The 19,339-nt window shown below is 40.4% G+C and overlaps 2 protein-coding genes across 3 annotated transcripts; both read left to right on the top strand.

The window, feature by feature from the left end:
* The first annotated feature begins 895 nt into the window (after positions 1 to 895).
* On the top strand, positions 896 to 1,829 carry gemin7 (gem (nuclear organelle) associated protein 7). Of its 2 annotated transcripts, none has more exons than XM_033977181.2 (2): positions 896 to 976; positions 1,263 to 1,829. In XM_033977181.2, the coding sequence occupies exon 2, from the start codon at positions 1,276 to 1,278 to the stop codon at positions 1,666 to 1,668; it is 393 nt and encodes a 130-aa protein (XP_033833072.1). In that variant the 5' UTR covers positions 896 to 976; positions 1,263 to 1,275; the 3' UTR covers positions 1,669 to 1,829. The 2 variants fall into 2 exon arrangements, with proteins under 2 accessions (XP_033833072.1, XP_033833073.1); XM_033977182.2 differs by having other exon boundaries at positions 972 to 1,022.
* Positions 1,830 to 11,619: 9,790 nt separating this feature from the next.
* On the top strand, positions 11,620 to 18,399 carry bmp16 (bone morphogenetic protein 16). The gene is made up of 3 exons (XM_033977119.2): positions 11,620 to 12,008; positions 15,721 to 16,058; positions 16,259 to 18,399. The coding sequence occupies exons 2-3, from the start codon at positions 15,728 to 15,730 to the stop codon at positions 17,284 to 17,286; spliced, it is 1,359 nt and encodes a 452-aa protein (XP_033833010.1). The 5' UTR covers positions 11,620 to 12,008; positions 15,721 to 15,727; the 3' UTR covers positions 17,287 to 18,399.
* The last annotated feature ends 940 nt before the right edge of the window (positions 18,400 to 19,339 follow it).

Raw genomic sequence — 19,339 nt, 5'->3', positions numbered from 1 at the left:
AAATCAGAGAATGTGATTTTCTGTTTTTTAATTTTTTTTTATTTTGTCTCTCATAGTTGAAGTGTACCTATGATGAAAATTACAGGTCTCCCTCATCTTTTTAAGTGGGAGAACTTGCACAATTGATGGCTGACTAAATACTTTTTTGCCCCACTCTATAAGGTATTTTTAATAGACTAAAATTGCAGTTCAGTGGGTTAACGATTGATTGTCTTACATAGAAAATGTTTTCTAAAGTGAGCGTGTTGTCTAACGTGAGCGCCCGTGAGAGCCCGTGAGAACCCGTGAGCACCCGTGAACGCCCGTGAGAACCCATGAGAACCCGTGAGAACCCGTGAGAGCCCGTAAGTGGTGAGCGCGCCCGTGAGCGGTGGACCATTGTTTTTTGTCAGTGGGCAGGAGAGGCAGCAGGTAAATCTGGAACATGTAAACTTGTTTGTTTCCCTGCGTAAATGGAAATCTATAAAAACGCATCTGTGGACCTGGACATAGATTTTGTAATGTTTTTTGTTTTTTTTGTGTTGTTTTTTTTTTGCGTAACCACATACCCATGGTGCCCAAAGTGATTATTTGAGTTAAGTTTGGTTCTAAGTTCGCTTTGACAAATAATCACTACACCTCCTTTAAATGGAGACGTCCCTATTCCTCACCGTGGATCTGTTCTCCCCCAACACAATAAAAACAGCTTTCCTATCAGATAAGCCTCAGTCGATGGCCTCATGATGAAAGGAAACTTTTAAAATGCCCATTCTTTAATTGGTCTTTTTAATTCATTGGCTCTAATTGATTGTTTTATAAGATTTAACGGAATACTGCGGTTAACAAGTTGTATTCATCTGTCCATTCATTTTTGTCCGCCAGGTGGCGATAAAGCGCGAGCGTGCAGCCTTAATATGACAGAATCAGAGAAGCAGAGTCCAGCGGATGTGGCGGTGACAAGAACAACAGAAACAGCGTGGTTGTCCGGAGTTGAGAGGTTTGTGATCCCTGATGACTCAGATTGTCTAAGACCGTAGGCCTATGTAGGTATTATACAACTAAACTTTGTAAGAGCCGATCTTTTCACAAGTACTGTCCATAGTTATCAATTATCAGTACTATGCCTAGTCGATACGTGTACAGCTGTAGTAGTAGGCTGTCACTAAACTGCAAGCTTACGCTGTATGAGAGAGTTTTTTTTTATAATTAATAAACAGTCAAACGTCTAATATCAAATGAATCTGTGCAAGGATCCGACTTTTCCTGTCTTGCATGTGTCACAGGTGAACAGGGGAAATGAACGTGGCGAGGCCGGTGCCTGTGATGCGTCTGCCAAAGGGACCAGACCTTTACGGCCGCGGCTTTGACCCTCAGTCCCCGCGCTTCATCGCCCTATGCCGGACATCCATCCCCTCTTCTCTGGCCTCGGATGTGGTCCCAGAGGAGCTGCAGAGGGAGCAGCTCATGCGCTCCGAACTACGGGAGCGCTTTCTGCGCTGTCTCCTGTCTATGTCCAACAGAAAGGTGCGCTTGAGCATGTACGAGAATGTGAAGGTCGAAGCGACGTTTGGAGCGTCGGACATCGATGTGCTGAACTTTCAGGTGTCAGACCTGCACACTCCTATTGGAATTCAAAAAGAGGCACTGATCCGGAGTCAAGATGTTATTTCTCTCACTTTTGACTTGTGATATTATGAATATTTCGCTTTGTCTTAGACACTCTTACTAGGCCTAATTGATAACCCATTTTTCTGCATTGTAAACATGTGTACTATATCTTTTAATCACTTGCATACCTTTTCACCACTAGATGGAGACAAAATATTGAAATTAAAGCCCAAGGACCCTTATCTGTCAGATTTGGTAGCTGTTTTGTTTTCAATTGACTCACATCTTTTACATATTTTCTAATCCACAAATTAGAGTGATTACCCAGAATATGAAAGTGTAGTCTCTTAGTACCAAATCCAACTGGACTTTTTAGGAAAAGTGAGTTATTTTATCAGTCCAATCACTTGTACATCTCAAAGGGAAATACTTGACATAGTCTTGTCAGGTCTTGGAAGCTGAGCAAGGCCAGGCCTGAGTAGTACTTGCTTACCACCACCAAGTGTGGAGAAATGAATAATGCACTCAATCCCGTTTGTACAGGTGGGTGTAGTAGTGTCTTCTTCAAGGACAATGACTGTATAGGCACAGCCCCACTACAGCACCTTGTATTCCCAGTGGTCTCCCATCTGTTTCTAACCAGGCTCTTAGTGTCCAAGACAAGATCACATTGTCAAGGTGGTATGGTTGGTAGGAGCCTAAGACCAAAAAGTGTTTCAACTTTCAAGCAACATACATGGTTACGCACTGTGTACATTATCTGGTGGATGGACATTATATTTTCTTCCTAACCTTGGACACAGTATTCTATTTTAACAATTTTAAACACCATTTATAAATAAAGTGAAATTAGTCTCTTAGAAAAAAGACACAATCCGTATGTAATCTTCCTAAAAGGTGTATTTTCCAAGTTCCCAATAACTCATTTTATTTGAGTGCCATTATGCGACTATGCCGTGTCTGTTTCTTTGTATACCTGAATAATCTGTCCACTCAGTGAGACAGCCATCACAGAGGCAGTGACTCACCCCCCCACCCCCACTTCTCTCTGTGGCCCTCCCTAATCCAAAATATGACTTAAACCTCACATGACGTCATTGAGCTGTGATTGAATCAGGAAGCCCTCAAGGACAACCAATGTTAATTTCATATACACAGCAGCACACAGTTGTGAGCAGCAGCCTTGAACTCCACAAGTTCTTGCTGTCACCTCACTGATGTCTGCTTCATTCACAGAACACTGTCAAAATAATTAAGGTTTGTTAATATATATAGGCTATTTAATACTAAAGCTAATACCACTGTCTCTTATCTTTTTATGTGTGTTTCCTATCTGCTTGTTCCTATCTGACTTCATTAAAAATGTCTCCCTTAGATGCATATATACAGTATTTACAGCAGTTAACGCCTGTTGGCATGGTGATGGGTCCTTAAAAAGCCGCCAGCCAACAGGAAACACATTCCTCTTCTTCCTGTTTGTGGTGCACTCTCATTTCCTGGCAAGTGTCTGATAAGTTACAAAATAGTTTTACTAAAATAACACATATATAACATCAGTTTTAAGGGTCAAGATTAATAAAGAGGTCTTAATATGTACCATCAAAAACCCTTTAAAGGCACAATGTGCAAACATATGAGATAGATAAGTTTTAAGCCATACTGTGGAATATTATAGCCTGCTGTTTCCATGGAAATATTGTTCATATTTCCATGGAAACAGCAGGAGGAGGCCCTCCAGGCCACTTAAGAGTTCAATTGGTGGAAATACAAGTTCTTCAGAGCAATGAAAACAATCACGATGAAAAAAGCGTTTCTTTTAGTCTAAAAAGTTACATATTGTTACTTTAAAAGTGCACATATGTAAGTTTTCTTATTGTTGCAAAATAATAACACATCCATGAAGAAAAGGTTTTGGGCCCTTAAAAACTTACACAGTACCCTTTTATTTTAAACTGAATTATAAACAATAAATGCATATAAGTCATACTGTATTATTTATAAACCTGTATCAGTTTTCATGTGGCCTGGGAGGTACAGACAGGTGCCAAAGGGTGCTCCAAACATATTCAACAGAAATACTAAAATGTGCTGCAACTTTTGACTGACCCCTGGTGGTCAACCCTATTAATGTTTATACAAAATTACATTACAGGTCTCTTTATGGGTACTGTACTATATATACAAGAGGGTACAGCCAAAACAAAACATAACTAATTACTACAAATTTATTTTTAGAATTTAATAGCTTGGTTTTGCTGATACTTTCAATGATGTAAAAAGCTATCCCTGTGAAAGTACAAATACATGAAACAAAGTAAGTACTTTTACTTGGATATTACCATGGTATTAGAGCACCAAAATGGAAGGAGCTGATACAAACATTAACATAAGATTACTTATCTTCACTTATCTAGTATATTGATGTGCTGACCGCATGGTGGTCCACTCCCCTCCCACAGGAGTAAACACAGGAAGATGTTATTTGCTGTCTGCAATGCTGAGGACCCAACCCCTTAGCATTCCGGGTCATTTTGGTGAAATTGCTTTTGTTCTGACCTCCCCAAATTAAAATAATCACCATTATTGAACCCTCAGTAGTAAATGCACAAGTTTGGGGTCTTTGTAAAGGTAACACCCTGTAGTTTTACCCACAGGTGTCAGAATCACTGTAAGTTTGTCTGCTGAGCATTTATACACTTTGGAACACACATAAAAAAAAAATTTTCTCATCCTCGCCAAACAATTTTTGTGAAAATGAAGGTGTAGAAAGCTGCAGTAGGTAGCTGGAGCCAAAAATACACTATATCTCAACTGACAAGATTGTTGACCACTTACATTTCAAATTTGAGGTCAATACCTATAAAAATGAGAGTTTTACAATCATTTTATCATGAGTAAGTCCAGGCCTCTCCACACCTATCCGAATGAAGACATTTGTAGAACGTTTGGAAAAAGTGCAATAACTTTTGAATGTTTCAACCCACTGACATCAGTGAGGCTCTACTGAAAACTCACACTGAGATGAATCTGTATCTGCACACCCAGCTGCTCTATTACTGTACATTTATATATCATACCAAAACACAATATAAAATGTATATTTGTATATAAAATACAGTCAAAACAAGTGCTATGGGTCAAAATAAATATATATTTACAAACCACACACTGCAAACAGTGAACAAACACACACACACACTTCAAAATGTAAACAAACGCACACTGGAAATTAAGAACACACTGTACATGATTGTACAGTGAGACAGTCATTCTGCAACAGTGGTTAAAGCTTTGGTCCTGCAACCCGAAGTTTGGAGGATCGAGTCCCAATTTCTGTCATTGTGTCCTTAGTGTCCTTAGGCAAGACACTTCACCCAAGTGGTGTGTGCGTGATGATTGGTGGTGGTCGGGGGGCGCAGATTGGCATTAGCTAATGCTAATGATTACACATGATACACATTTGACCCACAATTAAGTTAATAGCAGAATAAACCACGCTTACCGATCAGGAATCAAAACATCAAAACTTAAGGTCCCTCTACTCCTCAGTCCACCATGAGATCTTCACTTGGTTCCACGAACCACTCCGGGTCCGAGATGCCTCTAGTTTAACTTGTACAAACATCCACAGTATCCGCGGTCGCGCACTTCCTTTGTTTTGTCCGTTTAATCATGTTTAAAACGCAAAACTGCTACGTAAAATTACGCAATACGCGCGCATAATTTTACGCGCGGATCTTTATATCCAGTCTCGTCTTTTTACGCGCGCAGAATACTCCGTCTGTTTACAGTAAACCACTGCATGTCACGCATCAGCGTGTTCCGCAGTTCATGAGCTTTAAGAGGAAAACATCACTAAACGTGTGTAATGTAACAGCTTGATTCTACAAGGGGGAGAGTGGGGCGTACTCTTCCAGTCACCTGTAGTTCCCATTCACTGTCCGCGGCTCCAGTAACCCACAGCCCCCACGTTATTGACCAACTTTGGTGTCAATCACAAGCTAACAAGTTTGTTTTGCGCTGAGGAACAAAGTTAGCGCTGTCAGAAGTTTATTATGCCTGAAACTGACAAAAGAAATGCAGAGAAGAGACGGAACAGATTTCACTTTACTGCAGCAGATTGGACATGGAGGCTCCTAACTTCCTTTGTGGACATAATTTCTTGACTGGATTATATTCTCTGGACATGTACGGAGCGAATGAGACCAACTAGACCAACTTTGTGTGAATATGTTGATGTTTGACAGAACCAGAGCGCTCAAAGGTAAGTGAAGTCCAAATCCACATTTCTGACTTCTCTGTAAATACGGCTTTCCTATCAGCACTGTGGTGATTAGAGGTGTAAATGGTTTACATATTCAGAAAGATGAATGCCGTAGCTTTCATTTGATGTGTAGATTGTTTGTCTGGGTGACGCAGAAATACACGTACATTGCTGTAAATTTGTAACGTAAAGGCGCGGGCCGTCGGAACGCTAAGTGGTTATAAGCACATGATAAAAGTCTGTGAGAAAGCTCTACTAATCTGATGCTCTAACTTTGAAACTTATAGATGTGTATTTTTAATATGAAGAGTTGAAATATGTAAAAGTGATATTACTAATATTGATATTATTTAAAAGGTACACTATGTGCTGGTAAGTTTTCTTCATGGAGATAACATTGCTTTGCCTAGAATGTTACACAGTATGGCACTCATCTATTTTGTATTTATTCAGTTACAGGTTTATTATTGCCATAAAACTAAAACCTAAAAACCTAACTATGAGTGCCTCTCCACAGATCAAACCTGTAACATGGCCTGATGGCGTCATCTGTTTGTCTGACATCTCCGTGGAAATAAGGTGTCAGACCGTCCATCAGAAAAGTTACATAGTGCACCTTTAATAAAGTAAATTAAATAAAAAGGCATCTACAGTCAGTAGAGAGGACTAATTGTTTCTGCCAGCGCAACAGTACTGCTATTTTTACATAGTATTTTACCTACTGGGTCAGTCAGTGCATAATGTGGTGCTACTACTCCATCCTGTATCTATGCTTTACTGACAAGGCCATTCATTTGTTGTGGTTCAAATTAGCTATCAAATTTTGAGTGGTAACCCTTAATGTGAGCAAATTTGTCATAGGAAAACAGTTACAAAAAGTGTTTTGCTAAATTGTGTTGTTAAGTGTTACTGCTGCATGCTTTAGGAGTTTCCCATTAGTATGAAAGACTCTGCATTCCTGTATTTACTGTTCCTCACTTAAGCTCACCTGTTTGCTCTCTCCTGTCTAACTGGTGCTGACTCACTTCACCTTTCAGTTTGCCTACATCTAAACAGGCTTTTAGTGGGCCCAGCTAATTGGTTATAATTCCACTTGGACACACACAGCCCTCGCTCTTGCTTACTTGTATCCCTTTTATTCCTTTCCCCAGGAGACATGATTTACTTGTGTCATGGACAAGGACATCTGCCTATTAGCAAGTGCACCGCTGACGTAGGCGTACTCCCTCCCTCCATATCTGCCGTCTTGTGCCGATCCTCCTCCTTTTGCCTTACCCAAATTGGGGTCGCCAACCTCCTCCGTGCAGCCCGGTGAATCATCAATATGAGACCACTTCCGTCCTCCATCCCAAATTATCAGGGTAACCCGACATTGTCTGCTCTCTACTGTCACATCAGTCAGGAGGCGCAGTCAGAGGGGGAATATGAATGAGGGACGGGAAGTTTTTGTGAATGATTGTGATTATACCATAGCATCTTCCTTGCTTCATCAAATTGTAATTGTGTATTTATAATGTAGTCTGCCTATCACGACAGCAGATAGGACTGAAGGTTCCTTTCTTTCTTGTTCAGATCAATAATTTTTTTGTTGCTGTGTTTTAGTCTTTCACATTTAAGAAAAAACATGATGCAATGTGTGCTTTACTTTTCTCTTTGAGGTTCCTTACAATAACAATTACATACAGGACGGTAAATGTTGATTAATTTCAGATGCTTTCACTCCTGACAACTGCACAATTAATGCAATTATTTTGAAGCTCGTCTATAGTTAGCATAAGCTGACTATAGACGATCCAACCACTGATTTTTACACCCTAATAAAAAGACTGTTTGACATTCTTGCAATAAACTACTCTCCCAATCACATAACAACATTTTGATTGAGCATCTGGAGATGATGGTCCCTAGATGGTGCTCAGTGGTATGAATGAATGATTTACCTGCAATTAAATTTGTACATGGCTATTATGTGCCCAGTTATTCAAATTAAAATCAAGATGTTTCATTGTACTGATGCATTTACAAGTCAGAAAACGAACAGTGTCCTTAAGCTCCATTGTGAATGCAAATATATGTATTTACAATAAATACTACTACTGCTACTACTACTACTGCTACTGCTACTACTACTACTACTACTACTTCTTTTGTAAATCAGTAAACTTTCTTAAATTTATCTATGAATTTCTGCAGTTGTTTTTGACACAGTCCTAGTTTTTCCACTGTTTATAGCTGCTCAGTGCGGTGTGCATACTCAGTATACATTGGGTGCGTGCATGCTTACAGAGGCAAAAGGTCAGAGCTCCAACAGTCTAACTGTGAGTCGACTTGGTTATTTGCTGATACTATCAGTGGGCAGGAATCTAAGTAAACACTAACACTCGATAAGCAATGTAGGCTACATCTTCATTCTTCAGACATTTCTTTTTCTAAATCCACCTTAATCTCTGTGCATCTGCCTCTACAAAGGCTGTTTACAGTTGTTACTTAACAAACTTTTAAGTGAGTGAATCCCACAAAGCCACTATTCTTTATTTCAATTTACAGAACATCTAAAACTTGAATAGGCCTTTCCTGTTGTAAAATTGCCAAATCTTTGTCCTTAAACTCGTTCCTCTTGCTCAACATATCAACGGACACAGCTGTCGACACCAGATAGACAGACACATCCTCTGAAGATACTGTAGCAAAGCAAGGAGATGATTCACTCGATTATTCTATCCAAGATTATCTTGTTTTTATACTGTCACGGGCAGCTAAAATTCCCCTTTATAGTCCCAACAAACAACCTACTCTTTGCCTCCTCACCTACCACCCAGTCATCATTCACTCTTGTACATCATGTGAGTGAAGTGTTGTCACAATCACAGTATGCATTACCAAACTGCCACCCTTCATCTCAGTCATCTAAGCCATTATCTGTGTAAAGTATTGCATATGAGTGGATGTTGGATAATTGTCTTGAGAACCAAAACACCAAATTATAATATAAATAAATGGGACATCATGTCCAATGTTTTTGTAGTTAAAAATAGCATTAGAATTGTTATCAGTAAAAATATATTTGATTTGAACATGTTTACCTTGTATCTGGGAACACAGGTAAGTCAAGTTTATGAAACTGGAAATAAAAATCTTGCATAGTTCTTTTTTTTAGTAATTGTTTATTTGTTCCATGGCTCGTTACTGTCTGTAGTTAGAATTTTGTAATATCTTTGACCATTATGATACTGAATGCATCTGTGTAGCAGTGTGCTATCAGAGCATGTCACAATGAAAGACAAATCCATCCCTGTTTAAATGTCCTTCACAAAGATAATGCATGCATACACGCCTTTCACAGCACAACACACACACAGCACACACTGACCTTGACTTTAGCATCTGCAAATACAGTATTGCTAAAATGAGCACTGAGGAGGCCAAGACATTTCCTGTTAAGCTGCCAGTCTTTTTTCTGTGTAAAAATGTAGAAAAAACAATGAATGTATAAAAAATACATGAGTTTTGTTAGGTTACAGTGTCATACCCGGTCGTCCATGTACATGTTAGTGCTGGCAAGAAAAAGAAGAGTTCAACAGTGACTTAGGAGTAAAGAATCTTATCACTGCAAAAACTTCATTTTGAATTCTTTGCCAATGACTACAAAATGTCTGCCCCTGTTTGGATGTCTGTAAAGGGGATGTATATGTCTGACTTCCTATGTGACCATGTACAGGACATCTGCTCACCCGAGCTCTTGTTCGCATAGTGTTCACAAATTATGTATCGAACTGGATTAATTTTTAAGAAAAAACACATTTGGAAGAAAGTAAATTAGTGCTCAGTCTGCCATCCAATGTAAGAGATAAACCAAATGAATATAGCAGCAGAGCTATGATTCTATAGATTTGAAAAATGTCATATCTGATAATAATATATTCATCATAAGAAATACATTTCCTCTGCAGCTCTTCATGTTTGTCACGCACAAAGTTTGTCACAGCATCGTCTACCATGCTATGTGCCTAAGCATCAATCTCATCTTATTTTATTTGGCCCCTCCTGGCCACTCAGTTTTGTATACTTAATTTTGATTAAATAAGATTATTAATCTGCATTACTCACTTGCACACTGTTCAACAGAATATTAATGAATTCCGTGTGCTGTGGTCTCAGAGAATCAGCCTGAGTGTTTCAATAAGAAACAAACCACTACAGTGTAAGGAATCATGTAATTGATAAAATAATATACCATTTTTGGGTCCTATTTTAAACATTATACAATATTTGTGGAGGAAAAAAAGAAAAATGATCTACATGTGCCAATACAGAAGCAGAAGAGTTTAATGGCCTGTAGGTGGGATGTAGAAAAAAGGCCCAGTTTAGATGGTAGGGAGGTATCGCTTTATGGGTCTCTCCACCCCCGTCGGAAGTCCGCGGGACAGACAGCCGAAGGATTTTCCAGAGGATGGGAAACCTGGAGGTTGGAATTAAAGCTAATTTGAATTGAAAACTGCAACTGCGCTAGTCTAAGGCATGCATTTATTTAACTGCTACAATTACATTGAGAATAAACAATTACCTTTTTTCAATTTAATTTCAAGTTAAATGGGTTGGTTTTTTTTCCAAGTACTGTATAATTTAATTGATATGAATAAATTAATTTAATTCACAAAGCATTAGGGGCACAGCCAACTAAACCTAATGATGCAGCAATGTTTGCACAATAGAATGAGACAAAGAATGAGACAATTTGGACAATTATTCCATGAGGCTTATGATATGTACCACAATCATGAGTCACGTTTCTTCTTCACTAGTGTCACTACACTGCCACAGTGTCCACTGAGACGCTACCTGTTAGACAAGGATAAATGACTTTCAGAGGAATCCATTCACAGAGATGCCTGGGATGATCAGTGACTGGGGATGAATGAAGTCTGCGAGAGTGGCTTTCTGAGCACGTAAGTGGACGGGACAGACGAGAGCAGGGGACAGAGAGGAGTGATTCTCCAGATGAGTCCTAATATGTGAGACGGTGCATCCTAAAGAGACGTTTTCTCATGGGCCCACACCATGAATACAAATTCCTTTGAGCTGGAAGGACAAACGCACCTTGCTTAAAACCATAGTACATTTTTTTGTAGTTCCATCCAATCACATATCACAAAACTGGTGACTTCATGTAAGAGCTTATGAGTCATCCATTCATAGCTTTCCCTTGTAAGTGAGTCAGTATTTCTAATACTGTGGCATTGTCTAGCCAACACAATGTCTGCATTGACTTAAAATAAGCTGAAAGTGGTTTAAAACAAGTTAAAATGTTTGATAATTCAAAAGACAACATGAATGAATTTTGTTTATTATACTAACTGGATTCTCACAATGATCTGCTTAAGACTGAATCTTTTCTAAAAATGATTTTATGAAATTTTTATTTCATATCTTAAATATAAAATCTTTAAGAAACTATTTATTTTTTTAGAAATGTAAGGAAACAGGTATTTGGATTGTATGTATGTTTATGTTAGGTTAATTTAAAATAATGTAATGTAGCAGTATCCCAATGCTTTCGGACAGACTCTTGGTGACATCACTTCTTGGGAGACTTTACGTGAACAGGAAAGTCAATTTTACTGAAGCCAATTTGACCACCTAGACAAAAAAAAACAAAAAAAAAACATGTGTCTGGCTGCATGCGGGAGAGAGAATGGGGTGAGAGAGGAAAGTGGGAGGAGATACAAAAGGGAGAACAGAGCAGAGAGGACGCCACAGGCAGTAGGAGACCTGGAGTTAGATGCAGCTGGTGATGCAGACAGTGCCAGAGTAGTTGGAACTGGAGGGCGATAGGTGCAGAGCCAGGGAGAGGGAGGTGCCTGAAGAGAGGTCAGCCAGGCAGGAGGAAGCTGGTCAGGAGTAGTGTGCTTATCAGGCAACAGTGACAACAGCTAAACTGCAGGGACATGGAAAAAGCAATAATAAGTGTAGCTCTTATACCCAGGAGCCACAGAAAAGACAGATATTGTTTTCTCTGAGTGAGCAAGGAGAGAATCAAAGACTACGTCAAAAGTCTACTTTGCTCTGTCCGGAAGAGTAGGAGTGAGAGACGAGGGATCTTAACACTGGATCTCAAGGATAAGCCATGGACTCTGCATACATCCCAACACACCTGGACGTGAGTAGTACATCCTTGTCACACACACACACACACACACACACACAAAATACATACACATTCATACACCTCTCTGTCTGTCAAACCACAGGCCACAGAAACAGCGCTGCTCAAGCTATTAGTCACTCTGGGGAGAAGCGCACATACACATGCACACTGCTGGCACACTGTTGCTCAATCAAAAATCCTGTCCGGTAAGCAACTTGTCCAGAAATAATGCGTCTGTTATGAGTTCAAAGAGCATAACGTAAGTCAGCACACATCTCCCGGTCCCCCTCTGAATTGGCTCTCAGTGTTAATGCTGCTCTAATGTACAAACCAGAGGCATGTTTTTGTTCTGTATTTCACATTGATTTAGCGGCTACCACTGCCTTTGCAAGTGTCATGATTTCCACTTACGTTTACTCTTGATGCATTTGTGATACCTTCACCACCCTGTAGCATAAGATGAATGAGACCTGCTAATAAAAAGTGACCTGTTGATGCTTGCAAAGGTCTATAGTAGTGGATGTTAGTTATTACCAATATTAAACTGCTATACTGTACTTTCCACAGGTAAACACAGTATGCATGTCAGCAAATGTATTTCGTCTGGGTTATTAGCCAGTTAATTGGTCCATATGGGATAAATTAGACTGCTGTTATAATAGTCTCTAATAAAACCATACCGTGCCTATACCTGGAATAAAATGATTTCATCTGTCACCCCTGAGTGAGCACGACCATTATGTATTAACTCAAAGCCATAGGTTAGGGGAAATAAAGTGCAGCAACCCCACAGTTAATTATAACAACTGTGGAGTTGCATGCTGGGAAAAGGTTTGTAATGCTAGTGAATGTGCAGCTGCGGTCTACTGTACTGTACTGTATATCATATAGGAGGCTGGCTGACATGACATATTATTTGCTCAATGGGAGAGAACGTGAACCCTGTGGCATTGAGGAGGAACAAATCACATTCAGAGAGCTTTTATAAGTTAAACATCAGGGAGGAGAGAGAAAGAAATCGGCGAGAGTGAGAGAAGGAATTTGGGAAAAGAAACACGGGAAGAACAACAGGAAGGGAAAGTGGAGGGACCAGGCGTAACATGAAGACAGCAGCAGTGGATAAATCAGCCCGCTGCGGTGACATTCCGGACCCTCTGGCCCGGCCACACTGCTCCACACTCTTCCGCAAAAACACCATTCATTTACAGGAGGAAAAATCACTTTAACATTCAGATACAGAATCCAAAATTTTAACAACAAAGGAAAGATACTGATAGTTACCGTACATAGAAGTCATTAGCAAACAAGATATGAAATTTGTGTATTTAAAAAAAGGAAACAAAACAAAGCGCAAGGGCAGCACAGTTCAAGGAATGTTAGGAGGAAATAGGAAAGGGGAAATGGGGTTTGAAATAGATAAAAAGGTGGATCAGGGGGCAACATGACAAAAGTAGACACAGACACACAGACATTTGAGGTCAGAGGTTTTAATTAGTAAAGACCGCCGCCACTGTCTGCTCACACAGGTCAGGTCAAAACTAATATGTCTAATAGGCACGAAAAGCCCCCCTGCCTCTGCCTTACTGTACAACTCCAGTTATGATTAATCTAGGGATTTAACCATAGTAGTATACTAGCTGTAACAGTCACGGGAAAAACGCATGGCGTTATAATAAAAGTGTCAGGCGTTTGGACAATCTGAATTAGGTGGGAGTTACCCTCAACCACAACATATAAAGAGTTTCATATACTGTTCTCTACTGGGCAACAATGTGTGTTCAGTACACCATGGAGTTCCTTACAACAGACATAAATTCTCAATGGGGGGGGGGTCAAAGGTGACGCGACTCAACTATAGGCTGAAGGTAGGATAGCCTGGATAGGAGCTTATAGGAAAAGTGAAAACTAACAGCTACAACCATTAAGAAATCAGGACTAGACTACTCTAAAAATCAAGAACAAACCAGGATCAAGTGTGAATGCACCTCAAACCCTATATAGTCCATTTACCTGTGCACACGCAGAGTTCATCCAAACCATGCGAAACCAAAAGTGGCATCTCATTTAATAATACACTGCAACCATACTGCTAGTACTACGCAACTATCATGCATTTCATTATTTGTGTTAATAACTAATTATAGAGCACACAAGCAATCTTTAGGTTATTTTAAATAAAAAACACTATATTAAGTTGACCATAAAATGCTTTTAATGTTATGGTTTCTAGAATGTGTTTACATAAACATTTAGACATACACTCTGTTAGAGCTCTCACCAACCATAACACAGACCTCCAGTGAGAACAGCTGTAACTATGTCAAAGACAAGGAGGGCCTCTGTCATTGTGATAGTTGGAGGCCGGACACACCCAGGGCATATTTGTGTAAACCTTTGAACCTGGCAGGTGGTTTTGTAGGTGAGGACAGTACAGGAGACACAGACCACGCTGCTGCTGTCCTTAATGTGCTTTACAAGGCTGTCCTGAGAGGGAGAGGCTGTCCTGAGAGGGAGAGACTATCCTGAGAGGGAGAGACTATCCTGAGAGGGAGAGACTATCCTGAGAGGGAGAGACTATCCTGAGAGGGAGAGGCTGTCTTGAAAGGGAGAGGCTGTCCGCGAACTGTCCTAATCTGTAATAGTCCTCTTGTGGAGTGGCCTCAGGTGAAACAGCCCTGGGTGTGGCTCTTGGTTTAATGGACACCCAGCAGTAATCCCACGCTTCTTTGCCCTTTGAACGCCTGGCCTGTCTATGCAATGGCACATGCACATAAAAATACACAAGCCTTTCCACCTGTGACCTCTTTTTCACCTGTTCTCTGGCAACAGAGAAGATTAGCAGTCATTTAGTGTGATTATGTGTTTGCATGATCATAAAAAGGTGTTATCAGGTAACATTGGGGCTAATCGATTCGGAGTCCCTTACAGAGATAATGAGAAGTGAAGACAAGATATAGCAGCTAACAATTAGATATAGGGAATAGTTTCAAAACATCAATTAGAATGTAATTACTGCTCTAATGCTGGTTAGCCCCCACCTCAAAGGCGTAGTCTGAGAAATACTGAGGTAATTGTGTTAAACATGTAACTGTCATGTTCCAGCACTGAGCAAAATCCTACAGATAAGAATCCCTGACACATTTAATCTGAGCCTTTAGTCAAAACTTTTTTCTAGCTGTGTTTGGTATGATGTTAAAGTGTGCTGCAACAAATGCATGATTTGTGGTTCTGTCAGGACCCTGCAAGTCCATTAGAGCACTGGAGTCCTCAGACTTTGATTGATGTAACATATCTTTCACTGCTACATTGTGATCTTCTCTCTCCACAACATGTTTATATTACAGACAGAGACTAATTTCTCAGGCTTTGCTTTCTCAAATGAAATATAGGTCCCAGCGGTGTAGAAACTAGTCATAAATTTGTATAAACAAAAAAGCAAACTTGTGCTGTTACTACAGCAATTCATAACAACAACCTCATATGGATATAACTGGACCGTAAATTTCCTGAGCATATGCTACATGAAGGCTCAAGACTAATGAGAAAGTAGTGTGTCCAGGAAGAATGAGACATCCCCATGATATACAGTCTGAGAGACTCTCATGAGCTATGCCTTTTGCAGATTTTGAAAGCAGGATTTCTTATTGTGTGGTTATGTCAGTACATAGCTTTATTATCTAACTTGTAATTTCCTTATTTGACATTGGTCCTTTGGTCTGTGCAGGTTCACCATGCTCCCTGCTAACCTGCTGCTCCTGATGGTCCTGCTGCTACCTCTGCTCTCGTCAGGTCGCCACAGCGGACAAGCCAGCCACATTGACCATGGCCAGTCCAGCTCAGTACTTGAGCCCAGCGTGGTTCACACCATTCAGAGCCTGCTGCTGAGCCGCTTGGGCCTCAAGTCCAAACCTGAACCCCGTACTGGAGTCCAGGTGCCACGCTACCTCCTCGACCTGTACCACTACCACCAGCAGCAGTACCACCTACTGGAGGACCCAGCCTTCAGCTTCCCCTCTCACCATATCCAACAGGCCAACACAGTGCGCAGTTTCCACCACTCAGGTAAGCTTTCTGCTCAGGATGCACTGGAGGGCAACTTGGTTCACATGGAGAGACATAGTTGGCCTTTTTAACACAACAATAATTAATGTTTATAGTGACCATAAATCATTCCGGCACTAAAAAGGGAACTTTGAGACCTTTAAAATAAAAACAACTGTATACACAAAACAACGAAATATAATTCCTTACCCTTTCTACAGAGCCCTTTGGTGATGCTGCAGAAGAAGACCACAAGAGACTGCACATCTCCTTCAACATCTCGTCCATCCCACATGATGAAACGCTGCTGTCTGCTGAGCTCAGGCTCCTCAAAAATGACAGGGCCACTCTGGGCCCATGGCCCCTAAGACTGAACCTGTATCTCTCTGAAACCTTCAAAGATCCAAACCCTGTCCTGATTGACAGTCGTTTAATAGGCCATGGTCAAGAGGAAGGTTTGTGGGAGGTATTTAGTCTGAGCTCAGAGCTCCTCCATAGGGCCCTCTCTGGACCTGGCAGAGTGGGCTTTGTGCTGGAGCTCCAATCAGAGAACAACAGCTTACTCCACGACCAGAACATCACATCTGTTGTTGACGAGGAAATCAGAGAGAGTCATCTGAGGGTACGCAGGTCTGTGGAGCAGGATGACTACAGCTGGACTCAAGAGAGACCCCTGTTGGTGACATATAGCCATGATGGTCGTGGCGAGCCTTTAGTCAAACATGGTAGAAGGAATCCTAGTATATTGAAAAAGATGAGGGGGAGAAAAGGAACAAAAGAGAGAAATAGGAATAGTAGCATGGACCATTACAGAGACTGGGGCAAGACCAAAAAAACAAGCCCAAGCTGGGCTGGCAATAAAGGAGGGCTTGGTTGGGGCGATAGAAGAGTAAAAAGAAATGGTGGGCGTGCTTCAAAACTAAAGCGTCTCTCTCGAAATAGGTGCCGGCGCCATAATCTCTATGTAGATTTCAATGATGTCGGATGGCACAGGTGGATTATTGCTCCTAGTGGCTATGATGCCTTCTTCTGCCTGGGCGAGTGCCGCTTCCCGCTGGCCGATCACATGAACTCTTCCAGCCACGCCATGGTGCAGACCTTGGTGAACTCTGTCAATGGAGCAGTGCCTCGGGCCTGCTGTGTTCCCACCTCCCTCAGCCCCATTGCCCTTCTTTACCTGGACCCCCAAGACCGAGTGGTACTGAAGAACTACCAGGACATGGTGGTGGAGGGCTGCGGCTGTCGGTAATGAGCATCTGACCATATCGGAAAGCATAATAAAAAGCAAGCCTATGACTGATTAAACAATCCAATGAGGATGAGATCTGAATGTAGCAATGAGAAGAGTAGATGGAAAGTGATGACCAAAAATAAAAGCTAAACTGAAGGACATATAATGGATGCTAAAAGATTATCAATAAGACTAGTGCAAAAAGAAAAAATCAACAGTATTGCCAAAAGATATTACTAACTTATGTAGTGATGCATTAGTTTACATATTTATAACGTTCATGGTCACTGAAAAGAAGCCAGGGCCTTGATATTAGATTCTGTCATATTTCTTCAAGAGCAGCCAAACTGCCAAGCCTAGCAGCACCTAAAGCTTTGCAGTATATTATGGTTTAAAGAACGTAGCATTTATCAACAGCACCAGCAATACGACAATGCCACCAGTGTGGGATCTAACACAGTGTCTTAACTGAGGGTGAACACTTTAATATAAAGACAGAGTTCGACAAGCACCCTTACATACAAGCTATTTAAAACAAAGCAATATTTGAATACTGAAGAGGAATTATGCTATTGTTTGAATGTACCACTATCTTATTATTTAAAATGTTTTTGTACATTTCTGTTGCAGTCATTAGATGGTTGTCTTGTGATTATGTATAATTTAAGAGACACATTCTGTATTTAAATATTAGCAATATGTTGTATTTAATCTTTAAAGTATTTAAAACACCTGCACTCAACAGAGTATATGGCAAACCTTGAGCTTCCAGCGATTTTGGAGGCCACACGCCTGTATAGATGCTCAGTGTATTAAGTCTGTCTAACACATAATAACCACTGCACAGTTCAAAGTACAACATGATAGCAGACAAATGTGGTGTTGTCATTAGAAGCTCGACTAACAAACAAAAGTAAAGCTCTGTATTGTAGCTGCTGAAGTGTAAAAAGGCGTCTTTGCTAGTTGTGTGTGCATGTGCTAAGATTCAGACTTTAGTACCTTCTAAACAGGGGCTATAAACATGTTCTCTGCTGAGCTAAATCATTCTTTTGTTATGTTGCATTTCTTTCCCAGTGGAAACGGCTTGTAAAATGTTTGACAATATACCTCTATTAAACAGAGCAAGCAGCATGACTGTTATGACTCTTTATATCTTACCCGTTTTTCAAGTGATGATGAAGATGCTTCACACATTACCGTCTACATTTATGTAACAAAGAGGGAAAGATTCCACAGTGCATTCAACATATAAAGCAAAAAATCATGATATAGTGCAGCAACAACCCCCAAAAATACACAAAACCACAGTGAACTTTTGGGCTGATTGATAGCACTAGTGAATCTCAAGATAAAGTGTACTATTTCAGACTAACTTACAGGCAATTCACTTTGTATTTTGCTCAATCACACTATTTTGCACAAATATCTTATTTACATATGCTGGGGAGGCATATGGGGTTGTTCACAGAAGGTTACCTGGGGTCAAGAGGACTCTACAGACTAATAAAATATAACCTACTTAGTTTTAGTTTATATTAAAATGATTTGGAATTAGTGACCAAAGCAAGGTTACATCCCATGGCACATCAAAACTTGTGTCTTTAGTCCCAAACTCTCCATTTCAAACATCAAAATCAGTTTTCAATCACAGAAACCCCATAAACGCACTAAACCACAGTTATATGTGTATATAGTGTGTCACGCAGTAAAATAATAGTGCCCCAAATTATTACAACAGATGTCAAAGTATTCTCCTCCTGAGCCTTGTTGCTGCTGAGTTGGTGGTTTCATTCTGAAACATAAAGCAGATAGCGCGGATGTGAAGCTTCACCTCAAAGCCTTAATAACAAACAGATCCGATGCAGAAACCAAAGAGGAAACCTGGAGCGCGGAGAGGCAGGTGCACTGTGTCAAAACAACTGTGCGATCTTCCGGAAGTGTCCTAAGCCAGAAGGCACTGGCTCACATGTGTATTTCATATAGCCACATATATGGACCAGATGTTAAAGACTATTCTTTTAACGAGCCCCTTCAACATCCACATAACATCCATAAAATCTAATCACGTGGT

This window comes from Periophthalmus magnuspinnatus, chromosome 13 (genome assembly GCF_009829125.3).
Source record: "Periophthalmus magnuspinnatus isolate fPerMag1 chromosome 13, fPerMag1.2.pri, whole genome shotgun sequence".
Lineage (NCBI taxonomy): Eukaryota > Metazoa > Chordata > Actinopteri > Gobiiformes > Gobiidae > Periophthalmus > Periophthalmus magnuspinnatus.
Note: the sequence above shows the minus strand (reverse complement) of the source record. Positions and strands in the feature narration are given on the sequence as shown.

What these genes read in the sequence shown, in the direction of transcription:
- bmp16 (XM_033977119.2), top strand. Translation starts at nt 15,728, where the DNA reads ATGCTCCCTGCTAACCTGCTGCTCCTGATGGTCCTGCTGCTACCTCTG. An exon ending in GCGCAGTTTCCACCACTCAG is followed by an intron (nt 16,059 to 16,258) that starts GTAAGCTTTCTG and finishes CCCTTTCTACAG; the next exon opens with AGCCCTTTGGTGATGCTGCA.
- gemin7 (XM_033977181.2), top strand. Translation starts at nt 1,276, where the DNA reads ATGAACGTGGCGAGGCCGGTGCCTGTGATGCGTCTGCCAAAGGGACCA.